The 19305-nt window shown below is 54.5% G+C and overlaps 1 protein-coding gene across 1 annotated transcript; it reads right to left on the bottom strand.

Moving 5' to 3' along the window:
• Window positions 1-950: 950 nt before the first annotated feature.
• Window positions 951-19226, bottom strand: MASP2 (MBL associated serine protease 2). The gene is made up of 12 exons (XM_047870091.1): window positions 18031-19226; window positions 14295-14639; window positions 13960-14191; window positions 13591-13768; window positions 12747-12878; window positions 10628-10824; window positions 10407-10554; window positions 7335-7453; window positions 5653-5731; window positions 3792-3926; window positions 3216-3290; window positions 951-1949 (listed from the first exon to the last, which is right to left on the bottom strand). The coding sequence occupies exons 2-12, from the start codon at window positions 14339-14341 to the stop codon at window positions 1186-1188; spliced, it is 2106 nt and encodes a 701-aa protein (XP_047726047.1). The 5' UTR covers window positions 14342-14639; window positions 18031-19226; the 3' UTR covers window positions 951-1185.
• Window positions 19227-19305: the final 79 nt, after the last annotated feature.

Raw genomic sequence — 19305 nt, 5'->3', positions numbered from 1 at the left:
CCTTTAATATGCACGAGAGGAATCAGGCAGAAACTCAAAATGAATTTTTACATGAGTGGTAAATATTTGGCTAGAATGAAACTCTTTGTTAAGTGTTAGCTATTAAAACTTTAAGGAGGAATAGCCAGCCGAAATGACCTGAGATCTTTAAGGTTAGGTGAGCTTAAATTGTGTCCTTAGGGAAAGTATCTTAACCGCTTGATAATTCCAAAAATGTATGTGATAATTAGAATAATTTGTTGTTGAGTGCCAGGAGAGTAGCTCTTCATTGTGTATGAGTTCTGTACTCAGCTCTTGTGATTTGTGATCTGTTGTTTTAAGTATGCCCAAGGATTTTCGTGTTCATTGTGAGAAATTAAAAAAAACTACAGACTCACCTATGCTATGGCCACTTAGTTCTGATGTCGTAGTTGTTCTTAAGGAATTGCCACATTTGATTCAGCTGTCTTCTGAATTTGAACATTATTTAGGTTATTCTTTCCAAGTGCCGGGAACATCCTCACAGCTGAATTAAATTCTTAGCGTTGGCGTTACTAGGTCAAAGACTGCATGCTTTCAGGGCTTTTCAGATACATTGCCAAGTTGGCCTTTAGAAAACCTGTGTTGTCTTTGACAATGTGAAATGGTGCTGTTCTGTGTTTTTCTTGTCTGCCAGTTGGATAAGTGAAAAATTATATCTCACCAGTTGATGGCATTGGTTTTGCACATGGGAATCAGTCAATACCTAACCTGAAGTATTGATGTTTCCGTTTTATCTACAAAATCACGATTCAAGGTTATGCATGAACCAGTACTGCTATAATGTGTAAAGCTCTGTTAGAGATCAAGAACAAGTCCCCAGACAATGGAAGAGTTGTCAGAGAACATGAACGGGCAGTTTATGGAAATGCAGATATCTGGTGCAGATACTGCACTTTGTAAGTCATGAAATGCAGATTTAACTGGTGATTTTCTGTGGGATTGGCACAGGTGATCTCACTTGCCTGTGTCCCCTCGAATCCGGCAGGAAGCGGTGAGAAGCCCCAAGGGAGGGGCACCCGTGGTGGCCTTCTTCCCCGCAGTTTGCTTTTGGGTTTGGCGGTAGGGCCGTAACTGCCATGTTAATGTCTCCCGGGTCACGTTGCTGCTGCGGTCTTTTAAAGGGGTTTCTGAAAAGAATCCTTTTCTGATAGAAGACACAACGAATTAAAAGTTATTAATTATGTTCTTGATCCAGGGAATATAGTTAACAACTTTTGTGTACACCCCGTACTGGTTTGCTTCCCCACAATTCATGGAACCCCAGGACACTATTCCTCCCACAAACCACGTCTGTGTCTCGTTATCTAGAAACACTAATGCCCCTCCACTGTCCCCTTTGCAGCTGTCCTTGCCCCCGCCTTCGAAGCCAGCGCAAAGCATGTTTTCTGTCACCCTTCCCCCTGGATAGGGCTGCTTTTCATACGCAGCAGTACATTTCTGGTGATCGACAGTTGGAATGTCAACAAACATTAGACTTCTGGCAAGAAAACCCCTTTGGGTCAATCCCCATCCAGACACGGTTCCAATGTCATTGGTCCTCATGAAGGATTCGGCTTCTTTTCGTGGCAAACAGATAGGCAGGATGTTGCTATTGATTACAACTCTGTTCTTCAACTTAATCAGTGCTATGTCGTTATCAAAGCCAGCATCATGAGTATAGCCTTCGTGTATAAAAATGGCCTCGGCCCAGGCTTGTGCATAATGAGCTGACAGTCTCTTCAGGGCACCCATTCTGATCTCTAAGGAGGAGGCATCTTCTTTTTGCTCATACACAGCGTGAGCAGCTGTGAGGATCCAGTTGTCCTGTAGGAGTGTGCCCGCTGCCGTAGTTCGACCTAGTAATCGGACTTGCCAGGGAAAATCGCCAAGCTTTGCGTTCTGCCCTCCGTATATACGCCCTCTTACGGTGCGAGTTGATATTCCACAAACTGGGGGAAGAAGCAGATACATAGAGCCTTTATAGAAACCCAGTGGTGTTTTTTTCCGTAATCATTCCCACTTTGGAATTGTATCTACTTAGTATCATCCAAAAATATCATCGGGTGAATTGGTGGGTGTCCACCCACACGGGCAAGTGAGACTGCTTTAAAACGGCACAGTTCGAACCCGAGGAGGAAACCTTTTGGTATTAGCATTAGCTCCTCAGAAAATGAGGTGTATGAAAATTAGCTTTTAGAAACGAATTTGTTTTGCTGAAATAATTTGGCCTACATGATAGGGAGTATTAATAGGGCAGACAGGAATTGTCTGGGCTGATGTACTGGGGTGATGTGATTACAAATGCAGTGAAAGGAAATAACCTTTTCATTGCTTCTGTTTTCCTGCTTGTAAAATGGGGTATTTACCCTGTTAGTTCTGGGAAAGCAGGAGCTAAGGTCACTGTTGCAGGATTTGCAAAATCACTTTCGCCTTTGAACATTTAAACGTTCTGCAAATCAGAATGTTGGCAGTTGTAGCCAGGAACCTTCAGGTTAGGAAATTACTATTTTAGTCTAGTCGGTTCTTCCAAACTAAATTTTCCTGTGTGTATTGCTAACTAAATACACTCATTAATGTAGCAAATATGTCTCCTGTTGTGGCAGAATACTTGCACTAAAACGTACAAATGTTGTGTCAGCTAAGATGTAGTTTTTTTAAGAAAACTAATTTAAGCCAGATAACGCAGGAGTAATGAATACATTATTACCTTTCTGATTTTTTTTTTTTTTAATCGCTGTACTCAACTACATCTTCAGAGCCAATTCTGGCAAAAAAAAATTTTTTTTGGGTACTATTCAAAAGGCAGATTGCATTAATGTTTAAAAACTAGATGTCGTTGAAAACAGTTGCTTAGGGAAATGAGTTATTAGCTTTGGGTTTTAATAGTTTCACAGAGAAGAAAAAGTTAACTCCACAGCAGGACTTGTGTTTATAAATGTAAATGGTCCAAGATAATTCTTAAAATCGTTTCATTTTTTACGCTCGCCTAGTTGTGAAGTCAAAAATAATCCAGTGACTGACGTGCAGTCGGCACCTAGCAGCCCCTCCGCATGGAAAGGGGAGAGTGAGAACGTATTATCTGGAAATAATAACTTGGTGTAAGAGCCAAGTGCTGAGGTTCCATTTCTGCCCAACACCAGCCAGAGCTCCGCTCGCCTCCCGCCCAGCTGTACTTTCCATCAATTACGCGTCTCTTGTGTAAATGTATCCATTACCAGGCTCACAGACTGGGAGCGATTTTTCTCCTTTGGAGCTCGTCCAGAATCCATCAGCCCCACACACATATTTACCTGCAAATCATTGGAAAAGCAAAAATGTTTAACTGCATGGAGAAGGTGGTTGTCATTTGCTTGAATAGCCCCTTGAAGAATGTTGATTCTGGAGCATCATCGGGAAAGAGAGGTGTCTGAATAACCATTTTACATGATTTCATAAATAGGAGGTCTCTGCATTAACCATGTTTGCTTGCAAAGTGGAAACCTTTTAGATGTGTAACTTGAATATGTATCAAGATCTCAAGTGCTTAATGATAAGGTTTTGACTTGTTAAATTAAACCATTTGGAATATATTGTGTGTTTGTAGTAGTCATTTACTAGATAAGATCTGTTTTCAGATTCTTGCAAATTGACATTAAAGTCACTTGAGCTGTACTACTTCACTTAGCGGGTGGGGGTAGTGCCTTTTAATCTTCCCTGCAGCCTTAGCCAAAAATGTTGGCTCAAGTTTATTTTCAGATCCCGAGGGTTTAGGTTCCAAACCGCTCACCCCCAACTTTGAGCACTTTGCTTACCATCCTCCGATCTCATCGTGTAGAAGATCTCGGTACAGCGGTATTGAATCTCCGCCTTGTATGTGGTCACTTCAGGACCTGTGACGTACTGCACTTGGCCGTTGGGTAGATCTTCCGGCGGGCCGCAATCCACAACTGGTGAAGGGAGAGGGAGGAGTCAGGTCGCACTAACCTGATTTGTGTCCAGCGCTGACCGCGGAAGGCCAGACGGGCAGGTGGCTGCGCTGCCGGGCGCTGTGGCCCGAAGCTCCCCCTGTGTGGGAACAACGCTGACCCTCTTTGCCTGAAAATGGAGAGGTCGGCCTTACTGTGATCGTAAAGCATCGCCTTCCTCCCGTTCCGACCCGAACGGCTAGATTGCGGTGAGGCCCCTGGGGTGGGAGCCGCACGGTGCTTTCCAGAAGGAAGGGGTTTGAAGCCACCTGGGACTCCTTAGTGCCGGGGCCCTAACTTCTGACGGAAATTCTGGGGCAAAAGGGCCTCCAGGAAGGAAGAACGGGGCACCGCCCACGCGTCCCTGGAGAGCAGTACCCCGTTTGCAGTTTGGCCCTGAGAGTCAACAATAGGACGGAGGACTTGGTTTGTGCTAAGGCTCCTTGTCCCAAATTAACTTTCTAGGAGATCTGGAAGTCCTAGTACCTTGAATTTGCATTAGAATGCTCACCCGTTAGGACACGAGTGTGAACGATCTACCCAGGTTCGGAGATGAAGTGATAGGCCAGAAGCCCTACTTCACGCAGGAGGTCGAAAACTCGACACTGGACGTTCTTTCTCCGAACATTCAGAGCTTACACTGAGATAGCAACTTAGCCGTGAGCCTGGTTCTGTGCCGAGTGCTCCTCTGATTCTCCGCAGAGAGGTGCCCACGGCTACCTGGCTTCATTAAAGTGGCCGCGCTGGGGTTCGGAGCCGGACTCCCAGCTCCCAACGCTCCCGTGGTGCCGGCTCTCCTGCTTTGGAACTAAGCATTGGTAGTCGCGGTGGTGGGGCTGAAGCTACGAAGTGAAAGTGTTTCAATTGCCTGTGAATTCTGTGGGAACCCTTGCACAACATGTGCACAAATACATTTACAGGGGCGGTGACCACAGCAGTGGATGTATTCGGAAAGACCTGGGGACAGCACACAGGCCGTGGCGGGGGTGCCACGCAGCCACTAACGAGGGCGTGATTCTCCTAACCCTGGGGTTGACGTGGAAAGAGAGCCCAACAACACGGGGGAATCCGTGCGATCAGACCGAGTCTCCCTTTGCTTCAAGAGTGTGGACTAGTGAGATACGTTAGGATGCACACACAGCATGGGAGCTAAAGCACGTGAAGGCACGGACCTCCAAACTCTCAGGGGTCGTTTGGGGACGTGGGCAAAAGAGGCTCTCGCTGTAGGTTTCTGTAAACTTGGTTTTTCGACTTAACTTGCATTTTATCGCTGGGAAAACAACTTACGATGTGATTCTTAACTCACAGGCTGGTAAGTACACCCTCGCTCCAGTTTGGTGTGTATGTGTCCGCGCAGTGACCCCCGTCCCTACAGTATGGTGGCCTGTACCTGTGCACACGTGTGAGCGTGTGTGACCGCGGGCGTGTTCTAACAGTGGGATCGCGGGCCTTAAAGTGCCATTTTCTCTTTCCCATCCTGCACGGAGATTTCATACTTGGAAAAAACAGTTTTAAAGATTACGCTTGTCCAAAGGCGATACTTTTCCTAGTGGCTTGGTTCCCGTTTAACCTGTAAGAGCGCCCGGAGAGGCCGGGGAGGAGGGGCAGGTTTGGAACCCGGTCCCCGAGAAGCGGACCATTTCAGAAGAGACCGGAAGCGGGCACGGCGGCAGAAGCCGCGCGGGGATCTGGGGTCACGGGGCCTTACTGCTGCACTGCGGCATCGGCTTGTCCCAGGATCCGTCTTTCTGGCACACGGCAGCAAATGACCTGAGGGGCAGACGACCCTAAAGAAGAAGCCGGAAAGGGTTGCGTTACTCGTTTGTATCGGGACCCCACTCCCCGAAGCTCCGCTCCCGCAGCAGTGCCGGGGGGGGGGGGGGGTGTTGGTTCAGGGGGTGCCGCACCCACGTGACCGGTCACACCCCCGACTCTGCTCGGTGCCCTGGCGCGCTGGCGGCCGACAGCTCTGCCCGTTGTGCCGCCGATGCCGCAGACCTCCTCTCCCCAAGAGAGGTGTTGGCGCTGCAGGGATCAAATGGTGACCTCTGCGGCAACTGCGGAATACTTTGCGCTCTCCACTGCAATCCAGGAACACAACACATCCAGTGCCTGCTGCTTTTTCACCAGTTCTTTACATAAAGGGCCAAAGGGCGGTGGCCAAACTTCGGGGAAGGCCAGCCGGCTCCTGCGTGGAGCGAATGTGCCCGGAGTTTTCTAGCCTTGTGGCCATCAGCTGGGGGGGACAGTTACTAAAAATACTTTCCTAGGCCTCGCCTGTGCGTTCTCAGTGATTGCTAGAATGGTTTGCAGAGAACGTGTCTGACTTACTGAAACGTTATTTTAAAGTTGGAAGTGAAAGATCACTTGGGCAGAGCAGAAGAAGCCTTTATGCTTTCAAGGAAGCAGGAGGGTTTTTTGTTCGTTCTTTTTCCCTTCCACCCCCCCCCCCACCCCCACCCCCCAGCAGAAACTGAAGAGGTTTGCAGTCCAAGGAGCTGCGGGCCAAGAGCCTGGCCGGGAACTTTGCAAGGTGGGAAAAGTGCCGGCTTTTGTTTTGCTTCGTTTTGGACTCACTCCTCCGCAGGACTGGACTGAATAGCTAACTATCGTTTCCGTGTTATTACTTTGTACCGCTGGGATTCGGTGACAATTTTGAAGAACATAAAGAGGACGTGTTAATCTCTTACCTGTGCCCCTGAAGCAACACAGTAAGCATTTTTAAAAAAATTATCCTCCCTCACCCTTCACAGAGGTCACTATTTATAACTTTGCAGAATGTACCGTTTCCTAGTGCCGTTTAATCTTCGGCGCGCCCGGGACTTGTGGCACGGAAAGGTCGTCGCGTGACCGGGGGCGGGGCCTAATTTAATGCCAGGTGGTAGCCCGGGCCTCTCGCTGCCTTAGGGTGTGACCAGGGAAAAAATCCCTTTTAATCACCAGCTTCGGAGAAGAAAAGGGCTTCTTCTTTTCTTCCTTTTTCTTTTTTTTTTTAAAGTTTATATTTCTTATGTTGAGAGAGAGGGTGGGAGGGGCAGAGAGAGAGGGAGAGAGAGAAACCCAAGCATGCTCCGCATGGAGCCCGCTGTGGGGCTCGAACCCAGAAACCGTGAGATCACCGCCTGAACCGAAATCAACAATCCGGGGCTTGACTGAGCCGCCCCAGGTGCCCCTTAGAGCTTTTCGCATAAAGAACGAAAGAATTCTCCATAGACCTCTGTCTTCTAGGCCAGCTTCTCTCTTTGAATGTTAGTGGCTAATCGTGGGCCAAAGAAAGCCCCGTGCTGACCACAGCTGTTTTTCCACTTGCACCCATCTGCCGATACGAATATGTAGCCACGTAAAAACCGGTCATGATCCTTCTGCGCTTGGAGCTCTGTGCTAACTTACCTGCAGGAGCTCGTACCCAGTCTCGCAGAAGACGGCGAAGCGGTCTTTCAGGACGTACTGGGCTTGCACAGGCGCGAGGCGGCCATTAGGTGGAGCCACCGGACCAGGGCAAGGCCGAGCTGCGCGGGGAGGGGGGGGGTGGTGGAAACCGGGTTTAGGGGTTTTGATGCGGCCTCTCGAAGGCCAGTCTGAATGCAGCCATTTCAAGGTCTTGATTTTATAGCCGGAACACTTAAGACACAGAGAGAGCTCGCCACAAGTGGGGGTAGACCGCTTCAGAGTTCAAACCAGAGGCCAGATGACCCTGTGGGGCGCGTATTGCACCGATCGGGATTAGTTGCCGCGCCTGGGCCTCCCGGAAAGCGGCGTTGCCCGAGCCGGGCACCCGGGGAAGCGTCTGCTCTGCCCCGGGGACCTTACAGTCCCTGCCGCAAACCAAGAGAGAGTGTCGCCTGGAGGAAAAGAGCTAGACCCGCATTCGCAGCAATTACTTTTAGCCTCTCTGGGCCTCCGATTCCTCTAGGGGTCGTGAGGGCCGGATGTAAAGGCTAGTGCCTTGCTGAGCGCTGGGCCAGAGTGGATGCGGGTGACCGCCCACAACAGCCCGGAGACACCTGGGGTTCCGATCCCCACCGACACTCAGGGAGCCTGTGCTTCCCCCTCACCAGCAAGTGCTCACAGCGCTCAGGCCCCCGGGGACACTGCCTTCCACTCCGGCCCCCAAGCCCCAGCCTGGTGTCACCCTCCGCTTCCCCTCTGCCACGCCAGTGGTTTGCTAAGTCCCCCCAGCAGCGGGTCTCTGTGCCCTGGGGTGGCTCTCAGTCCCTTGCTGTCCCAGAGCCCTGCCCACCAGCGCCCCCTGCGCACCCCCCACACCCCCACCCCTCCCCTGTCTCCAGGGACAACCCTGGTGGCTGCCCTGCACCCAGGCCAGAGCCCTGCTCGGCTCTGCCTTGGCCCTTCACCCACCAGCCCCGCAAACCTGACTCCCCCTTTGAGTTGCTCTGAAAGCAGCACTTCCGTTGAAGACGTGTTATTACTCTGACCTACAGGAGAATGAATGAACCGGGGACAAACCAATCGGTCTCCTAGCTCCGGTCTCCCTCCTCCCGACCAGTCTCGCCCCTTCCCACGTTTCTAACCGAGGTGGCCCAAGGGTCAGTCTTTTCTAATCCAGTTTCCTCGTTTAAAAAATGACTCCAATCCCCATCATCCCAATTATCACTTCCTCCAAGCCACACCCTGTGCTCAGCGCCTTCCCTGCATCAGCCCAGGAAGGAACGCCTTTTGAAGGAGACATCGTTCTTCATTGGGACGACTGGGACATTACGGCTCAGAAAAGTTATGTGAGAGGTTCGGCGTCACATAGCCAGGCAACGGGTTCGTGCCCGGACACACACCTAGGCAGCCTGACACCAAAGCCTGCACTCTGATTTCCTGGATGGGTGGGTGGTTAGAGAGAAAGATGGATGGATGGATGGATGGATGGAAAGATGGATGGATGGATGGGTGGATGGAAGGAAGGCAGGCACTGAGAGTGGAGGGAAGGAGGGAGACATACTCTTTCCCCTAAGAGAAGGTGATCTTGCCTGGAACAATCCTTTCTTTTCTTTTGCTTATAACTGTCTTGCCCCCTCTTTCTTCCTATGTTTGTACACCCCCCTTCAGAGCTCCCCTCCACTTGGTAGATGGGATGCTGCCCAAATCATGAATCGTTTAATGAAACCAATTAGATCTTCACATTCGCTCAGTGGGATCTCGTTTTCTGGTTTTGATGGCTGGACGTGAGGGGCGGTGCAAGAGGGCACCCCAAGATACGACTCTTTAGCATAAGGATTGTTTTGAGCTGGTTATTTCCAGACATCACAGACACAGGAGAGGCTCTGAGAACAGAGTCGAAGTTTTCCCTTTGTCAGGGAACTTTATATTTACAAAAGACACGTCCATTTTGTAAGCGTGTCCCCCTCTCCGCCCTAGAAGAAGGATGAATACGTCACTAGAAAACTCATCACCGGAGAAGGCAGGGTCTTAAATCTGTATTACGGACCTTACTTTCAATGACCGTACTTTTCCCGGTCACGTCACCGGCCCGTAACTGGCTCCCCGCCCCCCCCCCTTCTGTCTTTAGCTGAAGATGTCATCGAAGCCTGAGTTCTAAGTCCCCATTGTCCCCTGGGTAATCTCCCACGTGTGCATGAGACGTACCTGTTAACAAACTTGTTTGATTTTCTCTTGTTAATCTGTCTTTTGGTCCCAGCTAAGAATTTAGGAGGGAATTATTTTTTCCTCTCTTACAGAGGAAGGAGGGCTGGTGGGGTGGATGGAAGAGGGAGGGGCAGGAGGAGGGGTGAGGAGAGGGATGGACACGTGGGCGGATGGCATTTCCTCTTGGGCTACCATTGTCTCTCGCAGGCCATCCCCCCCGCCCCCAAGCCTGCTTTGTCTTCTGGTGGAATTTGGGACATACTATCCCAAACTACAGCACCTTGGCATGTTGAGTATCTTTTTAAACTGAAGGAGTTTGAGAAAACGGAAACAGGGAGATCCCTCAGACCTCTGCTCCCCGGCCCTTTGTCATTGTCACAGTCAGGAGACCCTCATGTACTGTCATGTGACAGGTGCCCTCCTTGTGCTGGGAGGGAAGGAGCATCCTTATCTCTAAAGACAAAGGGGGCCAAGAAGAATCCAAATAAACAGGCCTTTCTAAGTCCTCCTCCCGGCACCCCACCCCCCACCGCGTCTACCGCACTGACCTTAACGTGTCATTTTTTTCCCGTGACCATCCATCCACCTTTCTGCAAACCCGGCACAAAAGTACACAGGCCTGTTTCTTTGGGCCTTTCTTTCCTTATGACGTCTCCCATGTAGAACTTACGTGAAATAAATCTGGACGTGTTTCTCCTGTTGACCTGTCTTTATCATCAGACCCAGCCAGGGACCCTAAGAGGGTCGAGGAAAACTTTTTCTCCCCCTACACTTCCCAGGCGCAGCTAGGAAAAGTCCCATCCCGTGTGGCTCCTTGACTCTCCCGAAACAGCTTCCTGCTGGGATCTGAGACCCACTGGCCCTCACCTGTGCTGGTGTAGTGGATCTTCCAGCCCGTGTGGTCCCCCGACTGATCCGTGACAAAGGTGATGGTCACCGCGTTGCTTTTTGTTTCAATCCTGCTGGGCAACGTCGTCCCGCAAAATGGGCCATATTCCTCTTTGTCTGTTTGAATCTGAAGGCAGAAAGGGCCCTGTCACCTCAGGACCCGCCAGAGCCAGATGAGGTCCAAATCCCAGGAACCTGACCTTGAGGGAGTCGTAGGGGCACAGGGTTTCAGGGTGCGTCTCCACGTCGAAGGACCCCACGAAGTCCAGGATGATGCTGAACCCCTCCTCCAGGTGGATGCTGTAGGAGCAACTGGACAGTTTGGGGTACGGCTCTGGGTATTCAGGGCTGCTGAGCACGCCCGACCGGCCGGTGAAGACCTGACCTGAACACAGGGCTGAGAGAGGGGGTGTTCCTGTGAGCCGGGGCGCAGGCAGCCTGGCTCCGCCCCGTCCGGCTGTCCTCACTGCGGTCCGGCCCGGGGCCCCGCGCAGGCCCGCCCCACAGACACCTCCTCGGACCGAACACCCCACCCCAGTGGTGAAGGGACAATCTGGAGTTTCTCGGGCTTCCTGGCTTTGGCTGAAACAGGTGACACCTGGATGTACATCCTCCAGGCCCCACTCACACCCCTGGGGCTCCTGGACCAAAGTCACAATCCCGGGGGGTAAAGAAGTGAGCGAGGTCACCGGCGGGTTTGGGGGGGGGGGCAGAGGGGGGCGGAGATGGGGGGGTGAGGGATCCCTTCCTTATCTACCCCTGACCCCAGCAACTCCCAAGTTCATCCACCACGGGGCTCCCGCCTGCACCCGGCCCGGAGCAGTCCAGCCTTCCCTGGTTCCCCACGGGGAACAGCGGGGCCTTCTCTTGTCCACTTCCCCTCCCACCCTGGGCCTGGGCTCTGCCCCGGGGGTTGGTTGAGGGAAGTTCAAGTTCACACTGATCAAGCGTGTCTGGTGCCCTTTCCCCACTGGGCCAGCTTGATTGTGCACTTGCTGAGGGAGCGTCTATACCAGCCATGGGAGGTCTCCGACCACCCCTGCCCCAGGCTGTAGACAGGGGGTGTGGGCATTTGAGCCGGGAGATTTCCAGAACTGAGGAGTCCCAGCACGGCCTTCCTTGCTCTGTGTGGCTGCTCCCCAGGGGCAGAGGGAACAGCCCCTGGGTGTGGGGGACCAGACCCCCCCATCAACACAATCTCGCCGGGCCTCTGTGCTCGGGGTCAGGCTCCCCCAGCCCAGCACACGTGGGACAGGAGCCATCCTCTGAACAGGAGCTGGTCTCAGGATGCTCCCAGCTCAGCCCCTGGGGACCTAGTGGGGCGGAGAGAGAGCTCGGTTTCCCTGTGTGAACTCAGGCCAGCCCTCGCCCCTCTCTGGGCCTCAGTGCCCCACCTTCCAAATGGATTGGGGGCTGCTGAGTAAGCCTTTCTAGCAAAGAGGCCCGTGGCCCGTGGAGGGGACTCCCACTGACCGAGGTGCCTCCAGGCCTTGATGAGGGTAGGGAGAGAGGGGAGGCGGCCAGGGTGCACACCACAGCCCTCTCCCCACAGGGCCCCCCAAGAGACACGAAGCAGAAGTAGAGGTGGAGGCAGGTTTATTGTTAGGTCCGGGGATGGGGCGGTCGGGGGGGCTGCAGCAATCTCGGCCCGACCCAGACCGGAGCCGGAGGTGAGGCTAGGGGCTCTGCTCTGGAAGAGAGAACAGAGAGACAGGGAGAGACACTGGGAGAGAGACACTGAGCAGGGGGAGGCGGGGTCAGCACTGAGGCTGGGGGCAGCCCTCTCGCCAGGACACCCCCGGGTTTCCTGCCGTCTGGCCACCTGGCGCCTGGCAGGAGTTCAGAGGGGGCGGGCAGTAGAGGCCGAAGGGGCTGGCCTGCTGGGAACCAGCCGCTTTGAGCACGCCCTGTCTACACTGGGAAGTTTTGTGCAGGGAAGCTTGTGTGAGCCAGGCCCGCGTCTCCCACTCTTCCCATCGGGGGGCCCAGGGCGGCTGTATGGGGGCGGGGGGTGCCCGGAGCCCAGACGGGATACACGGTGGGGGCCTAACACATGCGATTTAAGGGAACGGGCTGAGGACCAATGGCCGAGCCGAGGGCAGAGGGAATGTGAGTGGATGGGACACACGGCAGGAGGGGACAGAAGGTCAAAGGTGGGCCGGCGGCCTGCCAGGAGAAGTGCCCAGTGGGCCAAGGCCAGGGGTCCCTCCGGAGCCCCGGGCAGAGCGGCTATGGCCTTGAGGAGCTGGCTGTATCCTGGGCCAAGGTGGGGGCTGGGCTGGGCGCCGTGTCCGCCCCGCCCCCACGGCCACAGCTCACCTGAGCACGTGCGCTTGTTGCGGTGGAGAACGTAGCCCGCGCGGCAGGAGCAGTAGAAGCCACCCAGGTGGTTGTGGCAGTGGTGGTCGCAAGGAGGCGCCTCTCCTGGGGGCACCTGGCACTCGTCGATGTCTGGGGGAGGAGCGGGCCAGGCGGGTGGTCAGAGGGAAGGAGACGAGGCCGATCTGGGGCCTCACGGCTGAGCCGAGAGGAGTCCCCTCATGTCCCAAAGAGGCTGGTGCCCGGCCAAGCATGTTCTAGGCCCAGGGGCACCGTAACGTCCCCGGGACGCTTGGAGGTAGAGGTCAGCACCACCTTCTCCAAACCAGGGACGGGTGAAGCGTCCTGCTCCGAGTCACCCAGCTAGCGGGTGATCGGTCGAACCCACTGAGCAGGTTCCGCCAAACCCCGCTGCACCCTCCTGAGGAGCACAGAGAGGTTGAGCCACGTGCCCAAGGTCACACAGCGGCCCCCACCCCCACCCCGGAGCCGCCATGTGAAATCAAGGGTCAGGCTCGAGGCCCACGCACAAGTACAGTGTTCCGGGCCGTCCATTCTCGGCTGAGTAAGTGGGCTCCCTGGGCCCTTGCACCACAGGGGGGCTGTGGGCATGTCCCTGGCTCAGCACCGTCAGGCTCAGTCAGAGGGCGGAAGGCATGGCTGTCACCGATATTTGCACCGGGGATGGTGTTGGACTGATCTGCGGACTTCTCTCCCGCTGGCTTGGCAGGAATCCAGCCTCGGGGAGGTGAGGAGGCTGAAGGGAGAGCTGGCCTGGCCCAAGACAGAGTCGCCCCCGGCCCGCGGATGGGCCCTCCCCCGCCCCCACCTCCTCTCGGCTCACCCTCTGCCGCATAGAAGGCCTCAAAGCCTGTGAAGGGCTTCTCGTTGGAGTAGTCGGAGTGGAAGGTGACATCCAGGCTGGAGGCCGGCGAGTAGAAAGTGTCGTTGCCGGGGGCCCGCTCCGTGTCTGTGCTCTCCTGCCCGCACAGCGTGGCCAGCACCTTGGTCCCTGAGCTCAGCTGTAGGGTCGGGGTCACAGGGAGGGAGGGCAAGACGCAAGGCCCGCCGTCCCTCCGTCCCTCCTTCCCTCAGAAGCCAGACCCCGCTCCCACGTGTCCCTGCCCAGCCACCCCCGCCCCCCGGCGGGGCCCCTTCGGCGGGAGCCCCCAGCCCCCGAGAGGGTCCGGGTCACCCCCCGCTCCGTCAGCACCTTGACAAAGTCATACTCGCAGAGGTAGGAGAGCTCCAGGTGGAAATGGGTGAAGTAGAGGCCCAGGCGGTAGCCGGGGGGAGCCCTCAGGGTCCAGCGCTGGTCCTGGTTGTTGCCATACTCCCCGGGGAAGCCAGGAGATGCCAGGCGCCCGAACACGGGCTCGGGCCACTGCGGGCCCTGTGGTGCGGCTGCCGAGCCCCACAGCAGGCCCAGGAAGATCAGCAGCAGCCTGAGGGCGGCGGCACGGGGGTGGGTGAGGGCCCGGAGGCCTGTCCTCACCCCTTGCCCCTGCGGGGGAGGCTGGTGGAGGGGGGGGCCGGTGGTCCACTCACCTCATCGTGCACCCATCCAGCTGACCAGGCCGGATCTGGAGCCTCATGGTCTCACCTTTGATCTGTTTGTCCAGTGCCTGGCCCTGCCCCCAGCCTCCCTGACCCTGGGATTCTGGGAATTGACCCCGTGACTCCTGCTTGCCCCGGCTTTCCGGCAGGGAGGACAGGACGCTCCAGGAGCCAGGAATTGCACCTGGATGACAGATGGCCCCGGAATGAATCTTGGCTCCGTCCCTCACCCTTAACTTCTGTGTTTCCTCCTAAGGCCGGAGGGGGGCCTCCGTGACAACGATGGCTTCTGGACGGAGGTGGGGGATGCATTTCTGTTTGCTCCCTCCTGAAACCCTATGCAAGATGGGAGAGAGAGGTTTCTTAAATGTCTTTTATTTTTGAGAGAGAGAGGCCGCAAGTGAGGGAAGGGCAGAGAGAGAGGGGGTGGGCAGAGGATCTGAAGCGGGCTCCACAGGGACAGCAGAGAGCAGCCCAATGTGGAGCTCAGACGCACTAATGGTGAGATCGTGACTTGAGCTGAAGTCAGACGCTCAACTGGCTGAGCCACCCAGGCGCCCCGGGAAAGAGAATTTTTAAAAACACATGAATGTATGAGGACGGAGGCTATGGGAGAGGAGTCAGCGTTCCCGTTTTGGAAGCTGGGGTAATGGACAGGTGAAAATAACCCTCTAGAAAGCAACTCTAAATCGGCAACGGAAGGGGAAATCGGCTTGGGGATTGGCGGCACTGAGTCCTTCTGGAAGCGTTAAGAGGCTAGCCAATCCCGGGATGCCTGGGGGGCTCAGTCGGTTGAGTGCCCGACTCTTGATTTCAGTGCAGGTCATGACTCCAGTGTCATGAGAGCGAGCCCCGCGTCGGGCTCTGCACAGTCCTCTGCCAGACTAAAGCTTGGGGGTACGATACAGCTGAGATGTCTGTTACTCTGTGGCCAGGCCCTAAGGGACGCTGCAACTTCTGTCTGGCTCTTTTTGGGATCAGTTGCTCTGGGGGAGGCCAGCTGCCATGTTGTGAGGCCACTCGGTATCCCTCTGGGGGCCACATGGGGGAGGAACTGAGGCCTCCTAGCAACCACCGGCGTAATTTGCTGGTCACCCATCAAATCACCAAGATGGTGAGGGACCCGTCTTGGAGGTTGATCCTCCGGTTCCAGTTAAGGCCAGGTGACTGGCCGACGGCTTTGCCGCAAACTTACGGAGGAGTCTAGACTGCACCAGCTAGCTAAGCCACTCCCAAATTCCTGACCTGCAGAAAAGCATTTCAATCTGCCACCTCTGAGGTACTTTTCAACACAGCAAGAGATAATCCATAAAAATGGAAAAGAGCAAATCTCAAAATGCTAAAGGGAGATGATTTCCAACATAGAATTCTATACCTATCCAAATTCTGTGCCCATCAGTCAAGCAGTGGAACAGGGACATTTCATGTGTGTCAGATTTTTCAAGCATCCCCTGTCCCCTTTCTCAGAAAGTTACTAGGGAATATGCTCCACCAAGACCAGGGAGTAAACCATGAATCAGGAAGGCATGAGGTCCAGGAGACAAGACTTCTGATAGGGAGTTCCACCAGGGGTGGTCCAAGGCTCAGGGGTAGTCAGAACACTTGTTGAGTCTAAACATTAAAGCTTTTTTTCAGGGGCGCCTGGGTGGCTCAGTCGGTTAAGCATCCGGCTTTGGCTCAGGTCACGATCTCACGGTTCATGAGTTCAAGCCCCTCATTAGGCTCTGTGTTGACAGCTGGGAGCCTGGAGCCTGCTTGAGATTCTGTGTCTCCCTTTCTCTCCTCCCCTCCCCCACTCACACTCTATGTGTGTCTCTCTCTCTCAAAAATAAATATACGTTAACAAAAAAACCCTACTTTTTCAGTAGTTACTGTTTCTTAAAAGAGTGCTATGTACTTTCCGGTATAAATCATAATGAACAAATGCATATTAGGTATGTTAATATTTCCTGTTACTGAACATTCTATTAAACATAATCATGAATGAACTATAAATTATAATGGGGCAGTTACTAGGGTCTCATAGCAAAAAACTGGTTAGCATTCTGTCCAGACCCTCATGAAGTATATTGAGTCCAAAGATCTTAAAAAGAGCTTTCAAGATTTGGTAAAAAGTTCGGGGCTGAACTGGCGATGAATTTATTAAAAATTAAGACAATGTGAGGGGCGCCTGGGTGGCTCAGTCTGTTAAGCGTCAACTCTTGATTTCAGCTCAGGTCACGGTCTCGCAATTTGTGAGTTCAAGCCCTGCACAGGGCTCTTCACGGACAGCGTGGAGCCTGCGTGGGATTCTCTCTCTCCCTCTCCCTTTCTGCCCCTCCCCTGCTAATGTGAGAACACACACACACAGTCTCTCTCTCTCTCAAAATAAACTTAAAAGAAATTTAAGCAGATGTGAAACACCCCCAGGGGAAGTGAGGGGTGCAGATGAAGTTGGTCTCCTGTCCCAGCCGAGAGTGACGTTTATAGAGCTGTACTGGCACCCGTGCTGAATGTGGCCCCGACCAAGATGATCGTTTAGTTGTTGACAGTGTGGCTGGGTCAGGGAAGGGAAGAACGAAATCCTCAGCTTCCCTAGTGGAAAGTCAACAGATTATGACTGAAGCTGCCACGCTGAGAGGCTCCAGGATGCTCCAGATGTGAAGGCAAAGACCAGAAGCCTCGGCTGAAGAGGTACACGTGGCTGCCTCTGGGAGAAGTGCAGTGGCCGAGGAGGCCCGCTATTTTCCTTCCAAATGGTCCACCTACTGGAATCCTTACACTGGAGCAGGGCTAAGTAAACTTCAAAGCTACGGGGTGCCTGGCCGGCTCAGTCAGTAGAGCATGTGACTCTTGATCTCAGGGTCACGAGTTCAAGCCCCGTGTTGGGCATAGAGCTTAAAAAAACCAAAAAACCCAAAACTCAAACAAAAACAAACCAAAAACAACAAACCGAAAAACAAAACCCCAAAACGTCTTTATCCGCCATGCCACAGAGGGGGCCTGTTTGTGGCCCTCTCCGGCATTTCTGGGGCCTCGGGGCTCAGGCCACGTCTGCACTGAATGCCCCCCTCTGCTTTGGTCCATTAGTCTGTGTCTACATCACACCCACCTCGATGTGGGGCCCAGTGCTAGTCCCTAACTAACGTGCACCCCTTCAAGGAGGCTTTATTAAAAGTTGGGTAAGTGGAGGGATTTATGCTGCGGACAACTTCAACGTCCAGGAGAGGCATTCTTGTTTCCCGATGGCCTCCCTCTTTCTACACCTTGGGGCCTCCTCTCCTCTTTCTCTGCCCTGATAGGCGATCCTGATTCTCACCTACTCAGCAAGCACCGCGTCACCTACACCCCTTAACGAAGCCCGTCATGGGTAAGGGCTATGAATGCTCCCATCTTACAGGCAGGGTAAGCAAGTCAGGAGCGGAGTGGCTCAAAGCCACAGAGCCAGCAGGAGGCAGGGTTGAGATTCAGATCCAGGTCCAGAGCCCCTACCAGCAGCATCCCTCGGGTTAACCTGGGGACAGACCTTCCTGGAGTCTGGTAAGATGGGCCGGGGAAGGAGGCTCCCTGAGAGCAGAGGCCCGGTGATGTCCCTGCTGGGGCCCGAGGGTGCCTGGGCTGAGCTGCAGAGGCATGTGGGGCAGGCAGAGTGGAGCGGCTCTCAGAAGGCCAGGTGCCTGGTACCCCCCATTGTGTGCTGACTAGATGTGTGGCCCTGGGCAGCATCCGCCTCTCCTGGGCGCAGTACCTTACAGGCAGCTGTGAAGGTTTAAGGAACGAAGACCTGTGTTGGGTCAGGGCTTTGTAATTGGCCACCGCATCTTCTTTTAACTGACACTCTGCCTTGTGGCCCAGACTTGTCGTGATGCCACCCGGCCCCCCTGGGAGTGGGGAGACCTGGGGGAACAACGCCCATCCCCAAGCCTGGGTTTCTGGCAAAGTTAGCGATCAGGTGTCAGAAGGTGGTCCGGGTCCAGTGAGGGTGTGGGGTTGGGGTGCGTGGAGCCCAGAGTAGGGAAGTGACCTGCCTGCGGCCGCTCAAGGAATTATCTGTGCAGCTGGAGGCTTGCTCCCCAACCCCGTGATGACTGCAGTTCCAAGCCCCTGAAACTGTCGGGTCTGGGGTAGCTGCCCAGGGTAGGTGCAGGTCAGGGGGGTGTTCTGGCATCCTTCCTCCCTGCTGGAGCCACTCCCTTGTCACCGCCCTGCCAAGTCCCCTTCCAGGTCAACTCATCCTCCGGCAGTGCCTCTGTCGAGGGCGGAGAAGGCGGTTGGTGAGGTCGGCTTTTCCAAGGAGCAGGGCTCTTTCCTGTAGACCCTGAGATGGGGGTGGGCTGGAGGCCTCCCCCCTGAACCTGCACCGTGTTGTGGCTTCTCTCGTACCAGCAGAGCCTCAGTGCAGGTCATCGGGAAGGGTAAGGTGCCTGGGGCAGAGGATGGAGGTTCAGCACCTTGGAGAGGGGACAGTCCTGCGCCCACAGTCCTGGTATAGCCACCCACACCTGTTTTCTCAAGCTCTCTCAACGCTCGGGGGAACTTCTGGGAATTGACCACAGCACACTCACGGGTTGGCAGGCAGGATCGGAACCTAAGTCCGAATCCTGAGCCACGTTAGGGCACCTGATGTGCTTACACAGGCCCAAGCAACCGGACCCCAAGCGTGCCCCAGCCAGCTGCCTGGAGTCATCTCCAGCATCCCCACCCCGATCCCCAGGATGGCACCTGACAAGCCTGTGAGTGACCCAAATTCTTCTGAGATGACAAAGCCTCCGAGCGGCCCCGCCATGATCTTGTCAGCCCCACAGCCCCGGCCCCAGGGGTCTGTCACCTCTGTCCTTGTGGGGTTCAGTGAAGGAATGACTAAGGTAGTGTCTCAGGACAGGACAGATGCGGGCCCAGTTTGAAAACTGCTGTGTCCCCCGGTGCCTGAGGTGGAGGGCCAGTCCAAGGCTACACAGGGAGGGCGTGGGGCAGACACCTAGAGGCCCGACACTGGGGCCGCCTTGGAGCCTGCTACACAGGA

The sequence above is a fragment of the Prionailurus viverrinus genome, chromosome C1 (genome assembly GCF_022837055.1).
Source record: "Prionailurus viverrinus isolate Anna chromosome C1, UM_Priviv_1.0, whole genome shotgun sequence".
NCBI classification, from domain to species: Eukaryota; Metazoa; Chordata; class Mammalia; order Carnivora; family Felidae; genus Prionailurus; species Prionailurus viverrinus.
This window is presented reverse-complemented; position numbering and strand designations above follow the sequence as displayed.

Excerpts from the sequence above, each read along its gene's own strand:
- MASP2 (XM_047870091.1), bottom strand. The coding sequence starts at position 14,341 with ATGAGGCTCCAGATCCGGCCTGGTCAGCTGGATGGGTGCACGATGAG. Across the intron at positions 10,555-10,627 it reads GCCCCTACGACTCCCTCAAG|ATTCAAACAGACAAAGAGGA; the intron begins GTCAGGTTCCTG and ends TTCTGCCTTCAG. Across the intron at positions 3,291-3,791 it reads CACGATGAGATCGGAGGATG|GTAAATATGTGTGTGGGGCT; the intron begins GTAAGCAAAGTG and ends AATGATTTGCAG.